Here is a 20916-nt window from a genome sequence, read left to right on the forward strand (position 1 = left end):
CCCGCAGCTAACCCTAACTTCCCACAGCCTAACCCTAACACTGGCCTCCCGCAGCTAATCCTAACCATCCTTCCCACAGCCTAACCCTAACACTGCCCTCCCGCAGCTAATCCTAACCCTCCCTCCACCAGCCTAACCCTAACCCGGTCCTCCCACAGCTAATCCTAACCATCCTTCCCACAGCCTAACCCTAACACTGGCCTTCCGCAGCTAATCCTAACCCTGCCTTCCCACACCTAATCCTAACCATCCTTTCCGCAACCTAACCCTAACTCTGCCCTCCCGCAGCTAATCCTAACCCTGCCTCCACCAGCCTAACCCTAACCCTGTCTTCCCACAGCTAATCCTAACCATCCTTCCCACATCTTAACTCTAACCCTACCTTCCCACAGCTAATCCTAACCCTCCCTCCACCAGCCTAACCCTAACCCGGTCCTCCCACAGCTAATCCTAACCCTCCTTCCTGCAGCCTAACCCTAACCATGTCCTCCCATAGATAATCCTAACCTTCCTTCCAGCAGCCTAACCCTAACACTGACCTCCCGCAGCTAATCCTAACCCTCCTTTCCGCATCCTAACCCTGTCCTCCCACAGCTAATCCTAACCATCCTTCCCACAGCCTAACCCTAACACTGGCCTCCCGCAGCTAATCCTAACCCTCCCTCCACCAGCCTAACCCTAACTCTGCCTTCCCACAGCTAATCCTAACCATCCTTCCCACAGCCTAACTCTAACCCTGACCTCCCACAGCTAATCCTTACCCTCCTTCCCACAGCCTAACCCTAACCCTGACCTCCCACAGCTAATCCTAACCCTCCTTCCCACAGCCTAACCCTAACCATGTCCTCCCATAGATAATCCTAACCTTCCTTCCGGCAGCCTAACCCTAACACTGACCTCTCGCAGCTAATCCTAACCCTCCATCCCGCAGCCTAACCCTAACCCTGTCCTCCCATAGATAATCCTAACCTTCCTTACCGCAGCCTAACCCTAACCCTGCCCTTCCACAGCTAATCCTAACCCTCCTTCCCGCAGGCTAACCCTAACCCTGCCCTTCCACAGCTAATCCTAACCTTCCTTCCGGCAGCCTAACCCTAACCCTGTCCTCCCACAGCTAATCCTAACCATTTTTCCCACAGCCTAACCCTAACACTGGCCTCCCGCAACTATTCCTAACCTTCCCTTCCGCAGCCTAACTCTAACCCTGCCTTCCCACACCTAACCTTAACCATCCTTTCCGCAGCCTAACCCTAACCCTGCCTTCCCACAGCTAATCCTAACCATCCTTCCCACAGCCTAACTCTAACCCTGCCTTCCCACAGCTAATCCTAACCCTCCCTCCACCAGCCTAACCCTAACCCGGTCCTCCCACAGCTAATCCTAACCCTCCTTCCCGCAGCCTAACCCTAACCATGTCCTCCCATAGATAATCCTAACCATCCTTCCCACAGCCTAACCCTAACACTGGCCTCCCGCAGCTAATCCTAACTCTCCCTCCACCAGCCTAACCCTAACTCTGCCTTCCCACAGCTAATCCTAACCATCCTTTCCGCAGCCTAACCCTAACCCTGCCTTCCCACAGCTAATCCTAACCATCCTTCCCACAGCCTAACTCTAACCCTGCCTTCCCACAGCTAATCCTAACCCTCCTTCGCGCAGCCAAACCCTAACCCTGTCCTCCCGCAGCTAATCCTAACCTTTCTTCCGGCAGCCTAACCCTAATCCTGCCCTCCCACAGATAATCCTAACCCTCCTTCCAGCAACCTAACCCTAACCATGCCCTCAAGCAGCTAATCCTAACCCTCCCTCTATCAGCCTAACCCTAACACTGACCTCCCACAGCTAATCCTAACTATCCTTCCCACAGCCTAACCCTAGTGCTGTCCTCCCGCAGCTGACCCTAACCCTCCTTTCCGCAGCCTAACCCTAACACTGACCTCCCACAGCTAATCCTAACCCTCTGCTCCCACAGCCTAACCATAACCCTGCCCTCCCGCTGCCAAACCCTAACCTCCCCTTCCACAGTGTAACTCCAATCATGCCCTCCCGCAGCTAATCCTAACCCCTATGCTGGCAATTTGTATGGTGAACAAGTCAACATTCTGCAGATGTCGATATGTTCCATGCTGACATCATAACTGTCAACATTATGTTGTCGACATTATTATTGTTGACATGGTGACTGCGTCCCACTCTGAGATTCTGCACGTGTAGAGCTTCTATTACACCTAAGTAGGTATCAATACATAGTGATGCTAACTGAGACAGTTTCTGTCAGGTATAATGCTGCTAATGCCTTTAAATATTGCTGAACTTTACATATTGATTATTATTGAAGCTACTGTATGTTGCTGCATGGTAAAATGTGCAATTGCAGTTTTGAACTGGTTTCCAACTTTGGGGATGTGTTTGAAGTCCCATGAGATAAATCAGTCTTGTTATGCATGCTGTGGGGGTAGTATGCCTGGGTTCCCAAATATAATATCCATTAGGACTGGGAGGAGGGATGTAGAGCAGTAATTGTACGCCATCACAAAGCCTCCTACACAGCTAATGCAGGTCCCTTATATTGCTATGTCAGTGTCAGTAACGTCTCACTTATCTGCCTGCCGAGACCGATATAAGCCTTCTTGGATAAGAATAATGACTCAATTTGTCTCCACTCTGCTGAAATATACCCACTAGCTGTATTGTACTGCAATGGAATCCTGGTGATTCCAGAGCACACACCCTGGCCCGATCTCCCTATGACGGAAGTTAATTTCATTTATTACAAGCATAGTTATGCTAAAACCCTAAATTGAATTTAATTTTATGGCCTTCTTAGTCTATAGGTATGTGTACCACTCAGAGGGGTTGCGTTTGTTTAATCAACATTCATTTTGACGACATGGTCGGAATGTCGACATAATTATAACGTCAACAAAACTCTGTCCCGGTGGTGCAGCGGCTTCACTCACCTGGTAGGGGCTCCTGCAATGCATCTGTGCCTAATGGGTCCAGTGGTCATCCCTAATCCTATCCCAAACTCCCGCATTCTTTCTCTCCCCCTCCTCAAATGTCGACATTGTGAACATTTTGAAACTCTGCAGATGACGCCATGGTCCAAGTCGACATGTCAACAATGCTGAGATTCTGTCAACATTATGATTGTCGACATTTTGAATGTCAACAAGGTGACTCCATACCCACCCAGAGACTTTCCCACCAATGGGTGACAGGGCCATGCTTCCAGATTAACTGGGTTTTCTACTAGCCTTGCCATTGGGCAGAACTTTCTATTTTACCAAATTAGTACACTCCTAAGTCGACATTTACTCAAAAGTCGTGCCTTAATAAAGGACAGCGACTTCATCCTCAAAACTGGGACCTGGATCCAATTTGGATCACATCTGGTGTAGCTAACGAATTGATCAAGACAGTTCCACTGGTTAAAACATGTGAAGGCCTAACAGCAGTATCCTGGGTGGGTAGACACCTAAACCTTCCTTGTGTGTTTCAATAGACCACTGTCAACACCTGGAGATATATAGTGAAATTGTAAACAATAAACATCAGTGCAGTTAACTTGGCTATTTGCTATTTGTTACCCATAAGGAAGTCGCATAGACAAAAATGCAAGTCAGGCACCCTGACAAAATGTGGCTTAGATTTAGCTATGTGTTTAAATAAAAAAATGCACATTGTGGTGAGTCAATGGTTAAAAGATGATGCAGACAGATCTGTGTACAAATTAAATCTAAGTTGTTACTATATGAACTGGTTTAGACAATGGAATAAGTGAAGTATGGTGTGCAAACTATAAACCAAGTTAAGATCTTGTGTTGAATTATGATTTTGACATTGTGCATTTAGTGAAACGTGATTTAGTGAACTATGCAATGTATGCACAGCGTCAGCGCCTGGGATACTGATGATGTGGCTGACTGTACACTGAGCGCAATTGTGACTCACAATAAACTTTGTGACGTGTCAGAACACAGGGTACTGTTACTATACTAGTACTATGACTATCCTAGGATTCTATGGGTTTTATTTTTGTGAATATTTTGAAAGACATAACCGTTTTTGTTTTATTAATAGGTTATGTTTGTATTTCTTTTATATGTCTTAACATTGTGTTGTGTTTGTGATGTTTATGCTGTTTTGTTTGCTTTTTGTTGCTTGGGTGGGTAGAGATAGTGGACATCCTCACTCTTCCATGTTAACATTTTTGCCACTGTTTTTCCTTAGCAGTAAATGCAGTATCCTGATACCCTGGGCTAATTCAATTATCCCTCCCTTTTTTTGTAATTTCCTTCCACTTTATCTCCCTTGTAACATACAATAGAACAAATGTTACTTCCCAAATTAGGTTCCAGACTGGGTTTACTACTTTGACTATAATTGTCTTATTGCTTTTTACTCCCTTTTCACTCCCTTACCACACATGGTTACAGTTTTGTTATTAAATGTCAAAAGGCTTAATTCCCCTCATAAACGAAAGTCCAAACCACTTTTCATACCTATAAGCCTGATATAGTAGCTGTACAAGAGACGCATTCTCTTGCCATGCTCACCCGTCTTTTAAGAATCATCGATTTCCCCTAAAAATAACGGTGTTGCCAATTTACTTAGTGCCAATACTACTTTTGTCCTTAAGTCGAAAGTGTAAGATAGGAATGGAAGGTTTCTTATTCTAACTGCTACATCAGACTATAGGTATATTACAGTTGTTTCTCTTTATACCCTGAGCTCAAGGCAAGTTCCTTTCATTAAAAGTGTAATATAAGAAATTCAAAAGGATAAATCGGGTCACCTCGTTGTCCTTGGTAAATATAATTTGGTTTATTCAGACCCTACAATTGTTAAGACTCACCCGTCCAAGCCCTCAGTTCTTCCCAGAGACGTACTGTGGCATCCTTCGTAGCTTTTAAAATACTCCTTGCTGAGTATGGTTTGTAGGACATCTGCCGAACATATTTACCAGATGGTGGGGATAATAATACTTTTTCCTCCCATGTCCATAACTCTTATTCTAGCATTGATTTAGTCCTTTCTGACAAGTGGACTCTTCAACATACTGATATAAGATTGTTCCAATCACATGGTCAGACTCTGCCCGAGGAAATTACCTAATTACCTTCTCACTTCGGTGGAGGCCCATCAGGCCATATTGGATGCGATAACGCTGTTATGCAGACTAACTCCCCTGATGACACCACCTTATTTACACCACATTGGTTTTCTGTGAAGACTGTAAACGAGGGGGTGAGGGGGGGGGAGAGGAAGGGGGGGAGCATTCAGAAGGGGGCTAGTTTGCAATGGGCCTATACTAAATGTAAGGTAGGCTTGGAGGCTGAACTTGCCCGGTTAGAATTTCAAAACCAGCACCGCCCTTCTAAGTCTCTTAAGAAAGAGCTTGCAGAAACTATTTATGATCCCTATAAAATCTTCGCTCAACGAGTTTCGGCAAAAGTTTTATTTGCCATGCAATAAAGCTGGCAGGTTATTGGCCAATAATAGAATAAAATGCATAATTACGTCCCAAATTCATCACCCTGTTGACATTACAACTTTTGCCATAATCCCCTCTTGATATATTTTTCTGATTACTACGCCCCAATGTATCATTTGAAAAATGACACTACTATTCCCCAACATTCAAAGTCCTCTTTCCTCCCTTCCCATCTTTTGACCTTAACTACTTCATTGATTAACCATGAGGTCTCCTGGATGGGACATTTGTCAGCCTTCAAAATGATGTTGCTCCTGAAATATTTATATCTTTCATATTATCCCTTATATTGTCTTGTCTAAAATGATGTGTCATTTGAAGATAATGGTTGATTATATTTGGAAAACAAACCTAAGAGATGAACCTATACTTGTATAACCCAAACCTCCAGACCTTTGTAAATACCAGGGTGCCTGTTTTCTGTCTCAATTACGAGATTTGTCATTGTCCTCTTCCTCTAAGCCCTGAATTAGAGAAAGATTCTATTGCTGGTACACTCTTTGCTGTCTTTGCTGGTACACCCAAGGGCTCTTAGGCCTTTTATGAAATATAATCTCCTAGCAATCTCTACCACTCCAGCCACCTGGGATGAGGCTATTCTCAATGATGTTGAGATAACCCTGCCAACAAGGAATCTCTCCCTTAGAGCTCTTTCTAGTCTAATTCCTAACCTTAATATGTCTTGTTAGTGCTCTTATGGGATTTCCACCCTCAATCCCTACTCAGCATTCTCTTTTCCCTGTCAGTAGGAGCAGTGCGACTTGGGGTCCTTGAATGTCTTTAAACTTTTACAAACTAGGCATTGAACGTCTGAAATGTTTAAGGGTCATCATGCTCTTCTCCCACCACCATCTAATTTGTGACACCAACTTATGAAAAGCAATTCCCGTGGTACCATATCATTCTGGTACCAATGTTTGACATCCCCAGGGTCCCCAAGTAAAACAGCTGCTCAACTTCAGCGAGAGTCGGATCTACATGGAACCTACACCAACCAACAATGGGATACAATTTATCTCACACCTATCACATGTCCAAGTGTCTTAACCACTCCGAAATGCAGGTTATATTGCTTAATAGACTGTATATTATCCCAGTTAAGATACGTAACATGTGGCCCTCATGTTCTACATTTTGCTGGTGCAAATGATTTCATAGAGAGACATAAATAATGTCTTCTGGGAATGTCCAATGATATAACCATAGGCTCTTAAACTTGCTCTTCAGGACCTCCTCACAAAATCACAGGTGGAACAATTAGCTCCACCTGTGGATCTTTAAAAATGTGTCAGTGAGTAATGGTATACACCTGTGCACCTGCCAGGTGACCTGGAAAACGTGAACTGGATGGGGTCCTAAGGGCCACGTTTGAGAACCACTGATATATCCCTTTTGCACAGAGGTTTTCCAGCTTATATCTACAAATCACAACCCTGAAGTATCCTCTGGCCCAGAAGTAGCATTACCCCTCCCATATGCACCCATCCCCAGTCCCAAAGTATGATAGTTATGTTTTAGGTCATATCTTAATTGTTTTCCGTGCCACGATTGTGCAGCACTGTAATGACCCTCCCTACTTCCAGTCGTTAATAAAGTCCAGTTTAATTTTGAGATGGAGACTGCAGGAGTGCCATATTACACCTCTGCCTCCTCTCTTCTCTTCAAATGGTTTTCCTGATATGAATACACTATCAAAACTGAGAGGTGTCATCTCTGACCCTAATACTGACGCTACTCAAGCTCATTATAATCTTAACGACTCTTCTGTTTCTGGTTATTAAGAGCGGGCTGCCTTTATGCTGTGTATGTTATTTTTTTTTTTATCGTTTTTTTTTGTCCTCATTGTATTATATTATGCAATCTATTATCTACTACTATCGTCTATTTTGTAAGGTTTATCACTGATATGACATGTCCTTTTCCCTGTACAGTATATGCATGCCCCTGTTGTCTTTTTCTGTATCCCCCCTTTTATTATCCTGTATGAAAATGTAAAAACTGCGTGCGTGCGTTTAGACTGATGCATCTGATTACATATTCTCTGTGCAGCTGGCTACTTTTAAACCTAATTTTATTGCATATTATCTTTTCAACAATACAATACTAGGTAAGTTTTACAGTTTTTGCAAAAACCATATTCAGAAATTGTGCTTATTATTAGTACATTTAAGCAAAAGATCACTATGGGGACAGTCCAATCATTCTGATAGGAGCTGCAGCAGTGTTATGTGACATCCTGTATGCCCGTCTCATGGATGAGCCTCTTTGCTGATGATGTATAATGTGCACAACCAATCACAAAGTCATCCGCAATCCTCGAAGGGCTGATAAATGCCCATCCAATAATAAAGTCTCCGACAAAGAAACAATAAAACACAAACTTAAAAAAAACCCTGTTGTTTCCACAAGGGAGGGGTAGGCATTCAAAAGGTGTCTGACCTGAGCTCCCTATGCTGCTACCTAGGCTGCTATGTCTATATGTCCCTGGGTGTGAATGTCAATAAAGTTTCATATTCATATAAAAGACAACATATGGTGCATACACACGGTCAGATTTTTCCTTCAGATATGAACGATAACGATTTAAAAATCGTTCAGTTGTTCATATCTGAAGGAAAATCGTTCATATCTGACATGCCTCAATGATGGACGATGAACGATGCGCGTTCCCGATGGTCAGATAACGATTTCTGACATCTGATGTGTTTGCAGTCAGACTTGGACGATTCCATTCATTTTAATGCAGTCAAAAATCGCTCAATCGTTCAAATCGTTCAAAACTTTGGTAAAATCGTTCAAAACTTTGGTAAAATCGTTCAAATCGTTCAATCGTTCATCTGACAAATCTGACAAGTCTGACACATCTGACCGTGTGTACGCTCCATAAAATAGAAGACAAGGCGACTCAATAGGTAATATAGTTATGGTCTGGGCTATTAAAAAAAGATAACCTCATCGAAACAGCTGAGTGGGAATGAAAAAAACGTTTCTTGCAAAGGAAGTCTTGTGCAATGTGTCATATTATTACTGCAAACATTCCTGTCCAGCTACTTATATTTATGAGTAGTTGGAATATATTATTTTTGTATCAACAGATTTGCAGCTTTGTTTGTGCTTCACTGCACGTTTCCCTACTGAAATCCATAAGCTTGTCCGCGAGCAATCTGCTCCTTTCGGAGGTGATGTGAGACATTTTCTATGAGCGATTGAATGTTTTCCTAGTGTCACTTTCAAAGCATTTGAGGGAAAGCTGCTATTGTGTAGGGTTTATGGCCGGCAAGGAGCATCATCACGCAAACTCGGCACAATCAACTCAGATTGAAGTTCAATTTGCCTTTTGTGAGGAATTACTGGCTGTGCCTTGCCTATCCGGCAATGGCTGCTCTCTGGTTAGAGCAGGTGCACTGACTGAATAGCCGTCTCGCCGATGGGACACAATTAACAAGAGGATCATATCTATCAATGACAAAGAGTGTAATTAGTTCAAGATGTGAGAGACAGACTGAATAGGAAGTATCATCAAAATAATTCTTCAGTGTTATTTGCAATATTAACCCCTTGGAGGTGGCACTGAATTACACCTGTTCCATCAGAACCATTTCCACTGTCATAGTTTTACTTTATTTTTTTACAGAGAATTAAACCTACTTGTCTTAATATCCACAAACAAATGTTATGTATATTTTTCTCATGACTCGTACAGTTTTTTTTATAACATTAAACTAGAGAACTTTATACTTTACAACCGTTAGCAAATTAAAAACAAAAAAATAATGAAAGCAATGTTTCCATAATGCTTTAACATATTTACAGCAATCCCAGAAAATGACCCTGAAATGTATTTGTATAATGGCAATTTTACTTATTTTTTTATTATTATTATTATTATTATTTAATTTTAATAAGGAGATACCTTTAAGAGTAACTAATTGCAGTTACCTTTGGATATTTGTTTCACAGCTCCAGTCCTCAAGACCCCTAATGCCGGGTACACGCTGGAGTGATGTCGTTCCGATTTGGCCAAGTCGGAACGACAAATCGTGCATATCGTGCAGTGTGTATGCATGACATGCGCTATGTCACATGCGACGCCGTCAGGTTTGATGAGCTGCACATCAAACCTGATGATATTGCGTGCGGCGCCATGCAGGGCAGGTTAATGAAGGACGGAACGAGTGATCCTCTTTTTACCTCTGAAAATCAGAATTATCTCTTGGAAATCTTGAAAGTTATGGCATATGCCATAAGTAATTCTATGTCGTTGATACCGCTATACCATGCAAATCACAGATCTGCCTAGCAAGAGCGGACAGCACTGAAAGAACATGGTTCTTGACACTGGATTGGCCAGCGTTCACAAACAGCCACCATTGTGAGATCACCATATTTGGAGCATGCTGATATTTCTACAGAACTGTCATTGGTTCTGCACAGCTCCAATTTAACGTGGTGATGGGTTGAACACAGGCCTTTTGCACTACTGAGTGATTGGTGCATTGATGCTCAAGTTCCCTAAAAACAAGACTAAAACCGATACAGAACAAACCTGCTTCCCAGATCCACCCACTTTCCCGGTGATGTGGACGGTCCAGGGCCCCACCACCTGTAATCGCAATTAGTGGCACTGAGCAGTAGAAGGGGCCACGATTATTCTTCGTCCTGCGCCCCTCCCAATATTCAATTTACACCTGCCCTCTGCTATCACTTTATTAAACTGTCGGTAAGTACAGTATGCTCAGCCAGCAAATAACGCTACTCATGGAGAGGTTTAATAATCCAGTGCATTTACTATAAGGAAGATAAGGAAGTTACCATGGTTGTCCCTTGAATTAAGGCAGCCCCTAAATTCCTCTAGTGCCAGCTGCGATATATTAACATGAGTGAGCATGAAGCACGCAGTATATTGATAGAGAAAATAAATAACAATAAGTAATGGTGGAGAGAGAAATGTGATCGTATGGTTACATTTTCAGCGGTGCTTTGAGATGTACTCAAAATTTGGCCGGGGGGTAGGAAAGCCGTAACTATGAACTAGGTAGACATATTTTGGCACTTAGCATAGTGCTAAACTAAACAACACAAAATGGTGACTTTACAAGCCTAATATTTAAATTGGCAAATTGAGTATTGACTTATCAAAGCTGGAGGTGCCCTTTATTAGCGTGGAATCAGCGTGTGGGTTGTGCCTGCAAACAAACTGGATTTTGACTAATGCTTTCAGCATGTCTAACCTTCCATTTTCAACAGTCATGTGCGCTGTAAGGCACAAGCAAAGTGCTTGGTATATGTCATTGTAATCAAGTTTTATAAAATAAATAAAGAGATTAATACTAACATATGAATGACAACCCCAAGTCACATGTCCCAATGGTTTATAAAAAGTGATGTACAGTATGAAAGTCTCTTTAAAGACTAAGATACAGTACTTTTTGTCATTACAATACAGCCACGTCTGTGTATTACAGATCCAAGAATATATTAAATAAATTGAGAGTTTATATTTAAGTAGATACTTCCCACCAGACTCTAGGTTGCCCTCTATGCAGCAGGGCGCCATATTAGAAGGGAGATGCTTCAGTAAGCAAGAAGGTTTTGATTGACAGTTTTGGAGACTTGCTGTGCAGAATTGCACTATATGGATTGATTAACGATTGATTGATTAATTGATTAATGGATTGATTCAAACACAGGGGGGTGGCCAGTGATTCCAAAGTGGAGAATGAGACTTTTGACCCCTATAAGATTTCATCAAGACACCCAGTGGCAAATATATCAAGCTTGGAGAGAGATAAATTGGAGAAATTGCCCAAATAAGCCAATCAGATTCTAATACCCCTTTTACAGCGGAGCTAAAACCCAGGTTATTGAAGGGTTAACCCGGGCAGCTCCCTGGTGTAAAAGGGGAGAGGGTTGGATCGCAGGGTCGAGTGACCCGGCAATCCAACCCAGGTAACTAGCAGGGTTTAACACGGGCTTAGCCCGTGAAACCTTGCTGTGAGAACAGCGCACTCCGGGTCATGATGACCTGGAGTGCACCGCTAGCCGGCCGATTGGTCCGGCTTCAGTGGCGCATGGAGATGACGTCATCTCCAAGCGACCACTTTCACTCCACAGAAGCTGGGTCTATGCAGACCAGACTGCGGTGTGAGCAGCGCTGACTCGGGAATATCCCGAGTCGGCGCCGGCAAAATTCCGGGTCTGATCCGGATAGGAACTTTGGGCCTGATTCAGAGCTGGACGCTCTGAACGAGCGCCCGCTCTGAATCAGGGCGTATTTTTTTTTTTCCGTCCGGCCTTTTGGATGCTCGCATAGCTGTGGGTTACCACCCACAGCTTATGCGAGCGTCCATGATGATGGTCGCGATGGTCAAGGCCATCGCGACCATCGGGCTTGCGACGAGACCCTGCGGTAGGGTCTTGGTGACCGCAAGCCCTGGAGTGATTTTGGCTCTATATGGGAACGCCTCCGTCTGGCAGCCACGCCCCCGGCACGCCTACCAACGGGGGCGTCTTGTCAATCACCATCGACAGCACGCCCCCTTTGGTGCGAGACCCATAACGACGGCTACCCCGTCATTATTCGGGTCTCACGCATGCGCACGACGGAGCTCCCTCCGTTGTGCGCAAGTGCACTAGGGCACCATCGACCCGCTTGCGAGCGCTCAGCACTCGCGAGCGGGTCTGAATCAGGCCCTTTGTTCCAACTCCGGGTCAGACCCGGAATTTAGGTGAAAAAGGAGTATAACTGTCATTTATCTAGTGCATTTTTTGATATGTCAGTTAAAAGTTGATTGGTTGCTTTGGGCAACTTCTCTACTTTATCTCTCTACCTGATATTTGATGTCAGTTAAATGATAGCTAGAAGCTGATTGCTATGTTTGCGGTTTAGGCATCCTCTATGGGTAATGGCTTATTGGAGAACAGATTGGCAGTCATTAAACATTACTCCCATTAGCATACTAATTACATAATGAAAAAATTGTTTGCAATTCTATTTCACACCCCAAAAAAAGACAGGCAAATATATACGTGTACATGCTCTTGCTACTGTATAGCCCCATAATGTGATACACGTTTGAGGATGCTGGCGCTGAGACTACCGGCGCCGGAATCCAAGATAAGCAGTGGGGTTGGGGGGTGGGTTAGGGGTTATGGTTAGGCCTTAGGGCAGGGGGTAGGCAATAAGTGGCCCTCAAGCTGTTGTTGAACTACACATCCCAGCATGCCTTGCAACAGCAGGGCCGCAACTAGGGGGGGGCTGGAGGTGCACGTGCACCGGGTGAGCCGCTGTACCTGGTGCCAGTGACCTCCAGCCCGGCGCTGCAGAGAGGCTCCAAGCCGGACGTCCGCTGGTAATATTTATTACCAGCGGGCGCCCGGCTCCTTCTCTGCAGCGACGCGGTGTAGCCGGAGCCGGAGGCTGGAGTTCTCTCCCGAACTCCAGCTTCCGGCTCTCCCCACGGGCACTATGGGGGAGACGTCATGACATCTCCCCCATAGTTCCAAGGAGCAGCCGGCGGACCGGACGCGACGCTGGATGCAGGAGCGGGGTTCAAGGTAAGTATTTTTTTTTTTTAATAAGCTGCACTACAGGGGCATTATTATGGGGGCAGGGGCATTACCACAGGGGCATTACTATGGGGGCATAGGCAATAAGGGGCATTAATAATGGGGCATGAGCACTACAGGGGCATTACTATTGGGGCATGGGCACTACAGGGGCATTACCACAGAGGCATTACTGTGGGGGCATGAGCACTACAGGGGCATTACTGTAAGGGCACTACAGGGATATTACTATGGGGGCATGGGCAATACAGGGGCATTACTATGAGAGCATGGGCACTACAGGGGCATTACTATGAAAGCATGGGCACTACAGGGGCATTAATATGGGAGCATGGGCACTACAGGGGCATTACTGTATGGTGGGCACTACAGGGGCATTACTACATTACTATGGGGGTATTAACATATGGGCATTACTATGGGGGCATTACAATATGGGCACTACTGCAGGGGGAATTACATGGGGGGCGCCAAATTACTGTCTTGCCCCTGGTGACAAAAATCCTAGTTTCGGCCCTGGCAACAGTTTGGTCAATTAGTAAACTGTGGCAGGGAATGCTGGGATGTGTAGTTCTACAAGAGCTGGGTGGCTGCTTATTGCCCACCCCGAGCCCAGGGGGAGGGTTATGCACTAGGGGAGGAGGATTAGGTTTAAGGTGCAGGGAGGTCAGGGTTAAGCACAAGCGGAGGTTAGGTTTAGGCAGGGAGGAAACGTTAGGTATAGGGAGAGGGGGAGGGTTAGGATACCTACAAACAGGTGTCAGCATCCTAACCCTGTTGGGATGCCGGTGTCGGGATTTTGACCCCACGGGATCCAGAGGGTCGACATCCCGTACCCATCCCCCCAAAACTCTATCCCACCTTCTCTCTCATATATAGTCTTTTTTTTTTTTTTTTTTTTACAATGACAACTGTAACAAGAGGAATGTTACAGACTTATAAAAATATTATATCTTCAGTTACTTAATAATTTAGGCATATTATTTAGCTTGCCGATGCACATTATGTGACGTGTTAATGCCCGATTGAGTTTTTATAAACAGCAGAAATAATTGTACAACATATTTTAAATGATAGTTTCCAGATCTTGCTGTGCTTGCTATTTTTTTTGAGAAGTTATAAGAGTGGTTCTTGCATCATATTTGGACAGGCAGTTGTGCAATTTAGCCTGTGTAAGTAATAAGCGAGACTAAATAATGTTCCTTTCAAAGAGCCTGTATATCTTTGTTATTTTATTAAAGTACTGTAATAAACTAAAGATTTCGCAACAAAATAGATTTCTGTGATCCTCTAGGGGACATTTCTATAATAAATAAACTGATCCATCTTCATAAAGAGACCTTTGTCCAAAAGGACAGAGGGCCCATCATTAGACTTCCAAATAATAAACCTTGTGTAGGAAACGTTCAAAGGATGTTATCACATGGGTGCTTTGAATGCTGGCATTTTGCATCTAGAAAACCAGTAGCATTCAAAGTACTAAATCGCACCTATGGTGACAGGTTGAAGTGGGGGCTAATATGCCCTTGACATATGGGAGCATTTAAACTTGGAAGAGGCTGCATGCAACATTTTCGGATCCTAACCTCTACAAGGAAGAGGGTTCCACCTTTAACCTGTCAAAAAGGTGAGTGAATGAGGTTTATGAAACTGGTGCTTTCCTCAGTGTCGGACTTGGGCATTGTAGCCCACCAGAGAATGCAGTGGTAGGGGCCCAAGCTTAAGAGGTGTGGTCACCCACCAGAGCGGGTGTGGCCAGCCACCATAGAGGGACTTGGCCAGCCATTAAGCCATTAGGTGAGACATGCAAAGAACAGGGCCTCTTTCCAAAAAAGGGGACAGGGGTGTCAGGACAACCCACATTGATTGGCAGGAGGGTTAATCTGGGTGTTATTTCCATAGAAACAATTCAAGCACTTAAATGTATCCTTATCTTGCTCCAGCCTTAGACAGGGGAGTGGGGCCTCAGGCAGAAGGGCCCAAAGGGATTTCCTGTGGGCCAGTGCAACCCTGTCTTTCCTAATCTGAACAGTGCTAGTATATAAAGTGCATGTGTGACACAACCAAAAGAGAGATCCTATTTAAGTCCTAAGAAACCGAGAGACCTCTTGTATAAAAGTCCTCATTTAATTGCAGCGGCGTAGCAGGGCTCTGGAGTGCCCTGTGCAGGCCCCGCCCCCTAAGCACATGATGTCATGATGCGCCGAATGGCTGCACAAACTGCAGGATGCAACTGGCCTTGAGCATTCCAAACACCATGCTAGCCTGAAGCAAGGACCTCGGAGGAGCGACAAAGCCACCCACAGAGCCCTGCGTTGTGCAGCGAAACTGCTTGTACACCACTAATTACGACCCTGTTTTATGTTATCTACATTTTTTCTGTATCAAATAAACAAAATTAAGTAAAAATAATAAACTCAACAATTTCAGCTTTAACTTTGCGCTATGTTCTAAATCAAAATCTGCTCTAAGCTTTGAACATAAACCTGTCACAACAGCACTCACCAGAGCCTGCGTGACACGTGTGACAAAGGGTTAATCACAGCAAACCCACCTGGTCTGCCCAGCAAGGATTTTAGAATTCCTAGTTTATGTCACGTTTGCTATTAATTTCTGTTTGTTTTGTTTTTTCAAGAGTCAAACTCTTACAGGAAGCCTTGATTACTACCTGCGTTACCTCACTACCATCAAACTCCAAGTCACTCAAAGTTACCTGTAGCCAAACAATAACCTGTATTACAGTTATATAGCACTTATATCAAGTGAAAGTGTCTGACACATCAATTTGTTAAGAACACTGTGACAGAGACTTATTAAATTAGGTTTAGTATGAGAAATGATTCACACTAACAGTAAGGCATACACTAAAAACAAGCAAAATTAGTTAAATTCAAATAAAATAAAGAAAAATAAAACAGAACAACTTCTACAATTGCTTATGTCTGTGGAAGATGAACCCAGAAATATGTATCATAACCCCAATCAGATTGGTCTCCAGGTAAAACGAACACAGCCTATTAGCTTTATATCACATTATAAGCATGCTTCAGGTGCCCAAGACCCCCTTTCCAGTCTGATGTTACAAGAAACAGGCCTGCGTGAATGCAAATGAGCTTTTATGCCATCCTTTCATACCACTTTGCTTGTAATAAAAAAATACCAGAATCGGAATGGGTATGAAATATCGGCGGCTGAGTAACTGCCGGATCATATCCCGACAGCGGCATCCCAAAGGTTCGACATCCTGACAGGAGCTCTTAAGTATATTAACCCTCCTCTCTCCCTCCCCTAACCCTCCCTTCGTAGTGCCTAACCCCAACCTCCCCCTGGTGGAGCCTACCCCTAACCTCCCCCCTGTGGTGCCTAACCCTAACCTCCCCCCGGTGGTGCCTAACCCTAAAACCCCCTAGGTGGTGCCTAACCCCCCCTTCCCCAGAGCCTAACCCTACCGGGGGTGCCTAACCCTAATTTCCCCTGAGGGTGCCTTAACCTAACCCTCCCCATCCCCGTGTGGCTAACACTAACCTGTCCGCGCTTACCTTCGTTCGGGATGCCGGCCGTCAGGCTTTCGACGCCCTGGCCGTTAACTACATCCCCCCAGAATCTCATACGGAGAGGATTTTACATCCATGCAACATGACATACATTTTATTTTATTCTTTATTAACCTAACAGGACTATTAAATATATATTTTTTAAAAACTGTACTAGCTTGTATGAATACAGACTTAAAAACACTGCAATATCCTCCTGTTTTTACTTTTTACTTAATAACTATCGGGGGGGGGGGGGGGGGGGGGTAGCTCTCTTGTCACTAGTGCAACTCTGGATCTGATTTTTTATCCATGGATATTAATACAAGCATTAGAATATTACAAAAGGGGCTCCATAGATTTACGACCCTTGTTATAAAGTGGTGCCCATGAGCTGTTATCACCAATCTGGCTGACCTCACCTAGCATTTTAGGCAAACAGGATTTTTGGAGGAAATGGCAAATTATATCAGCCCTGCTTTCCCCAGAGTTCAATCCAAGTTGAATTATGAATTTTAGATTTAATTTTACACTATGTTAAATCATGGTCCTTTAACAGAACTCTGATATTGCCTGGATAATTATACAATGTAAGACGCTCACCCAACATTTATATTTATGTCACTGTGTGCTTGATACAATCTAGTTTCACGATACAGTTGTAAGTTACAACTCATGTTTTGCAAGGGATATAGGAGTCCACTAGTGTCGTTTATGTTCTGGGTTCACTAATGACTTATTGTGGCACTGTCACTGAGGAGTTATATGACCATATTATTGATGAACTACAAAACTGTAGAAGCTTAATTATAACAATGCATGATTAAATATAGAACAATATTTAATGTCAAATCTGAATTATATAACAATATAAACTGTGCTTACCTAGTAATTCTACACCTCGGGTCAGCCCGTAGACATCGATCAATGCCCAAAGTGGTTCCGTGGTCCGTACTCCACTGAAGAACAACATTGCACCAGAGTCATTGACTCGATAAAACACTCGACCCTTTTTATCCACCCAAAATGCTATGATGTTTCCTTCATTTGCAAACTCTTCCGGCAAAGCTTTGGCCCAGAATCCACTCTGAGAAACGAGGTCAGGACAAGCATACTTCGGTAACGTGTCGGGGTTAATCCTTGAAGGATCTTTGGAAGTGAACCCAAGTCGGAGAGCTCCACTCCAACAGCACTGCTTTTTAGTGATCTGCAAAAGATACCGTGACATGAAGTAGGGTGCAATAAGATAATGCAAATAGAATCTCATAAATAACCTGTTATTGGTTATGTTACTTTTACAGATATTTAGAGAAACTTGAATATACATGAAAAACAAATAAGTGTGGAGTCCGCACTAACACAAAAACAGTCTGTATAAGCCGGCGAGGGGAAACAATATATTTGAACCCTAAATTGTCAGCAAAGATCAGGAACCCGAATGTTCTAATGCCAACTCGAACAATTCAACATTATAAGGAAAAGGGAAGGAAGTCTCTTGGTTGGGGGCACTCTTATGTGAAAATGATAATGGTTAAAACATAACTTTAAATAAGCCATATTAAAATAGGTGAGAAGGATTTGTTATATAATCTAATAAATAAAACAAGAAACAACGCAAAAAAAATAGGAAAAACTAAAAATATTAGATATGTGCTTATGTGGGTAAATATCCCAGTAAGCAGTGCCAAATTGGCAAGGTGAATTGTTTAGCGTAACTAGTCGCTGTAAGTAATTACTGACTATACCTTGTGTTATAATGTACAGGTAGCTCTAAAGCTGTAATGTATAATAAATGCCTATCAGACCAGAACGTCCTGTGCGATCACTGCAGCATTAGAAAGGTATAACATAGTCACTATACTGACACGCTCTGTTGGTGATTAAATAGAAAATTGCAGAAATTGCAGAATATGTCAATAAAATGTCATTCATCAAACTAGGAATCAGATTCCTAGTTGATGATTGGTTGCTATGGGCAACTAATTCACTTTTTCTCTTTATAAGGTTTGGTACATCTCTTTATTAGTCTTCCTGGAGCTGCCTAATTATTTGGGATACTCTAAACAATTTATTCTCTACATCCTTTGCTCTAAAGCTACCCACATACAGTAATTGTTTTTCATGAATTTCTAAACTTCGACAATAAATTCCAACCACTGTGCTTTGAGTGGCATCATCCGATTTAATAAAAATGTGAACAAATTAATTCTCATTGGAAATGAATAGGTGTATTGCAGAATGTGTCATCAGCCAAGCCTTAAATAGTGTTTAATAGATCATTGGCTCAGATATGTAGGCCTTTATTTCCGAAGCCTCCCGCATGCCTCTGAATGTGCAAGGACTGAGACAGCCACTGTCAGTGCCCATAGACGCTGAAATACCGATCTTTAAGGAGCGTACACACTAGACGATATGCTCCCTGAGTGATATCGTCTAGTGTGTCCCCGGCAGGGTGTGCTCGATGTCGTTCATGACATTGAGCACACCCGCTGAACGATATCATTAACGATATCTTTCAGCGCCTGGCTCTCTCCCCCATTCCCCAACATGCAGCAACCTGACAATATCGTCAGGTTGGCCTGCATGTTTACCCGATGAACGATAATGACGAACGACCCGCGGGAACACGCATCGTCGTTATCGTTCATCGTTGTGGTGTTAAAAATGGACGATAAAGTGGATGACTGAACAATATTGTTCAGTCGTCCACTTTAATCGCCCAGTGTGTACGCACCTTAAGACACACAATCATTTGCACCATCAAAACTTGCACCAGCTTTATGGCTGTATCCAATGTATGTAGGTACAAAACTGACATGTTGTAGCTATTGTATCTCAAGATCCGTGTCTCTTAATAAGATGCACAGTACTCTACCTTGAATGCTCCTGATCTGCATGTCCTAGTGCAAGGATGGCAAGTGCAAGACACAAGCAACTCTAAATAGGGATAGAAGCTGTGTGCATTAACATTGCACCGATTCTGCTCCATCTGCACTCTGTCCCAATACACGTACATGCAATGCTACATCCTGCCCTATTTTGTTAGTTTAAATTCAAACCAGCAGCAGAGAGGAAGGCTCATACTGTAGATCTTCAGGAGGACTCCAATTAAGCTGTAGGAGCATCTCAAGGATGATCAGTGGAAACAGGATGCACCTGAGCTCATGTACTTGTGATTTCTTAGTGTTTTTTTTATTATTATTACATTTGCAAAAATTAAAAAAAAACTTTTTACACATTGTCATTATGGGGTATTGTGTATAGAATTTTGAGGACAAAAATGAATTTATTCCATTTTGGAATAAGGCTGTAACATAACAAAATGTGGAAAAAGTGAAGCGTTGTGAATACTTTCCAGATACACTTTAAGTAATCCCCAAATCACTCACTCACTCCGCTTTGTCTGTCTTTCAAGGATACCAAAATATTGCTAGTTATTGTATCCCCGTAGCCAAATTTTGATATGTACTCACCTCATGGCCCCCCAAGCAAAGCAGGGACATCTTAGAAGGGCCTCTCTGCCATTTTGGGTGCAAAGTAGGGAACTCAGGCCATGATTCAGAGCCGGACGCTCTGACAGAGCGCTCGCTCTGAATCAGGGCCGTCCCTGCTCCTTTTTGGAGCGGCCAAAATGATGGTCGCGATGGTCAAGACCATTGCGACCATCGGGTTTGCGACGAGACCCTGCGGTAGGGTCTCGCTGCAGCAAAGCCCAGGAGTGCTTTTGGCTCTATCAGAGCCAAAAGCACTCCCACTGACATCACTAGTGATCACTAGTGATGTCAGTGGGGACCCAGATGGTAGGCTGTCAATCTCCATCGACAATACGCCCCCTTTGGTGCGAGACCCTTAAAGACGGCCGTCGTTATTCAGGTCTCGCGCATGCGCACGACGGAGCCGCCTCCGTCGTGCGCATGCGCACTTGGGCACCATCGACCCGCTTGCGAGCGCTCACGAACGGGTCTGAATCAGGTCCTCAGTGCAGAGCTGGCTACACCCTCTTTACCCCATATAGTTCCACCCCTGGTCTAGATACAACAAATCTGAATTAAACTCAGATAATTAAAAAAAAAATGTAAGTGAGGATATATATATATATATATATATATATATATCATAAGGGAAAATGTAGCTTTTAAGTCTATTTGCTGAATATTAATAATGGGCCTGATTCAGTACAGATAGTATGCTAATCCATTGCGATCGCTATGCCGCTGCAGCACTACACAGGGACGCTCACCTTACACACATCCGTAAAAGACTGCAAAACCATGGGTACAATATAGTACCATCGCAGCCTCACACACACTTGCACAA

The 20916-nt window shown here is 43.6% G+C and overlaps 1 protein-coding gene across 1 annotated transcript in view; it reads right to left on the reverse strand.

Moving 5' to 3' along the window:
* The window catches only part of NEURL1 (neuralized E3 ubiquitin protein ligase 1), a 138039-nt gene that overhangs the window by 55296 nt on the left and 61827 nt on the right, over positions 1 to 20916 (reverse strand). Inside the window, exon 3 of the mRNA XM_088448683.1 lies at positions 17485 to 17806. Coding sequence (XP_088304809.1) covers positions 17485 to 17806 — 322 coding nt within the window. The remainder of the gene's footprint in view (positions 1 to 17484; positions 17807 to 20916) is intronic.

Source organism: Taudactylus pleione, unplaced genomic scaffold (genome assembly GCF_031769625.1).
Source record: "Taudactylus pleione unplaced genomic scaffold, aTauple2 ptg000464l, whole genome shotgun sequence".
Classification (NCBI taxonomy): Eukaryota; Metazoa; Chordata; class Amphibia; order Anura; family Myobatrachidae; genus Taudactylus; species Taudactylus pleione.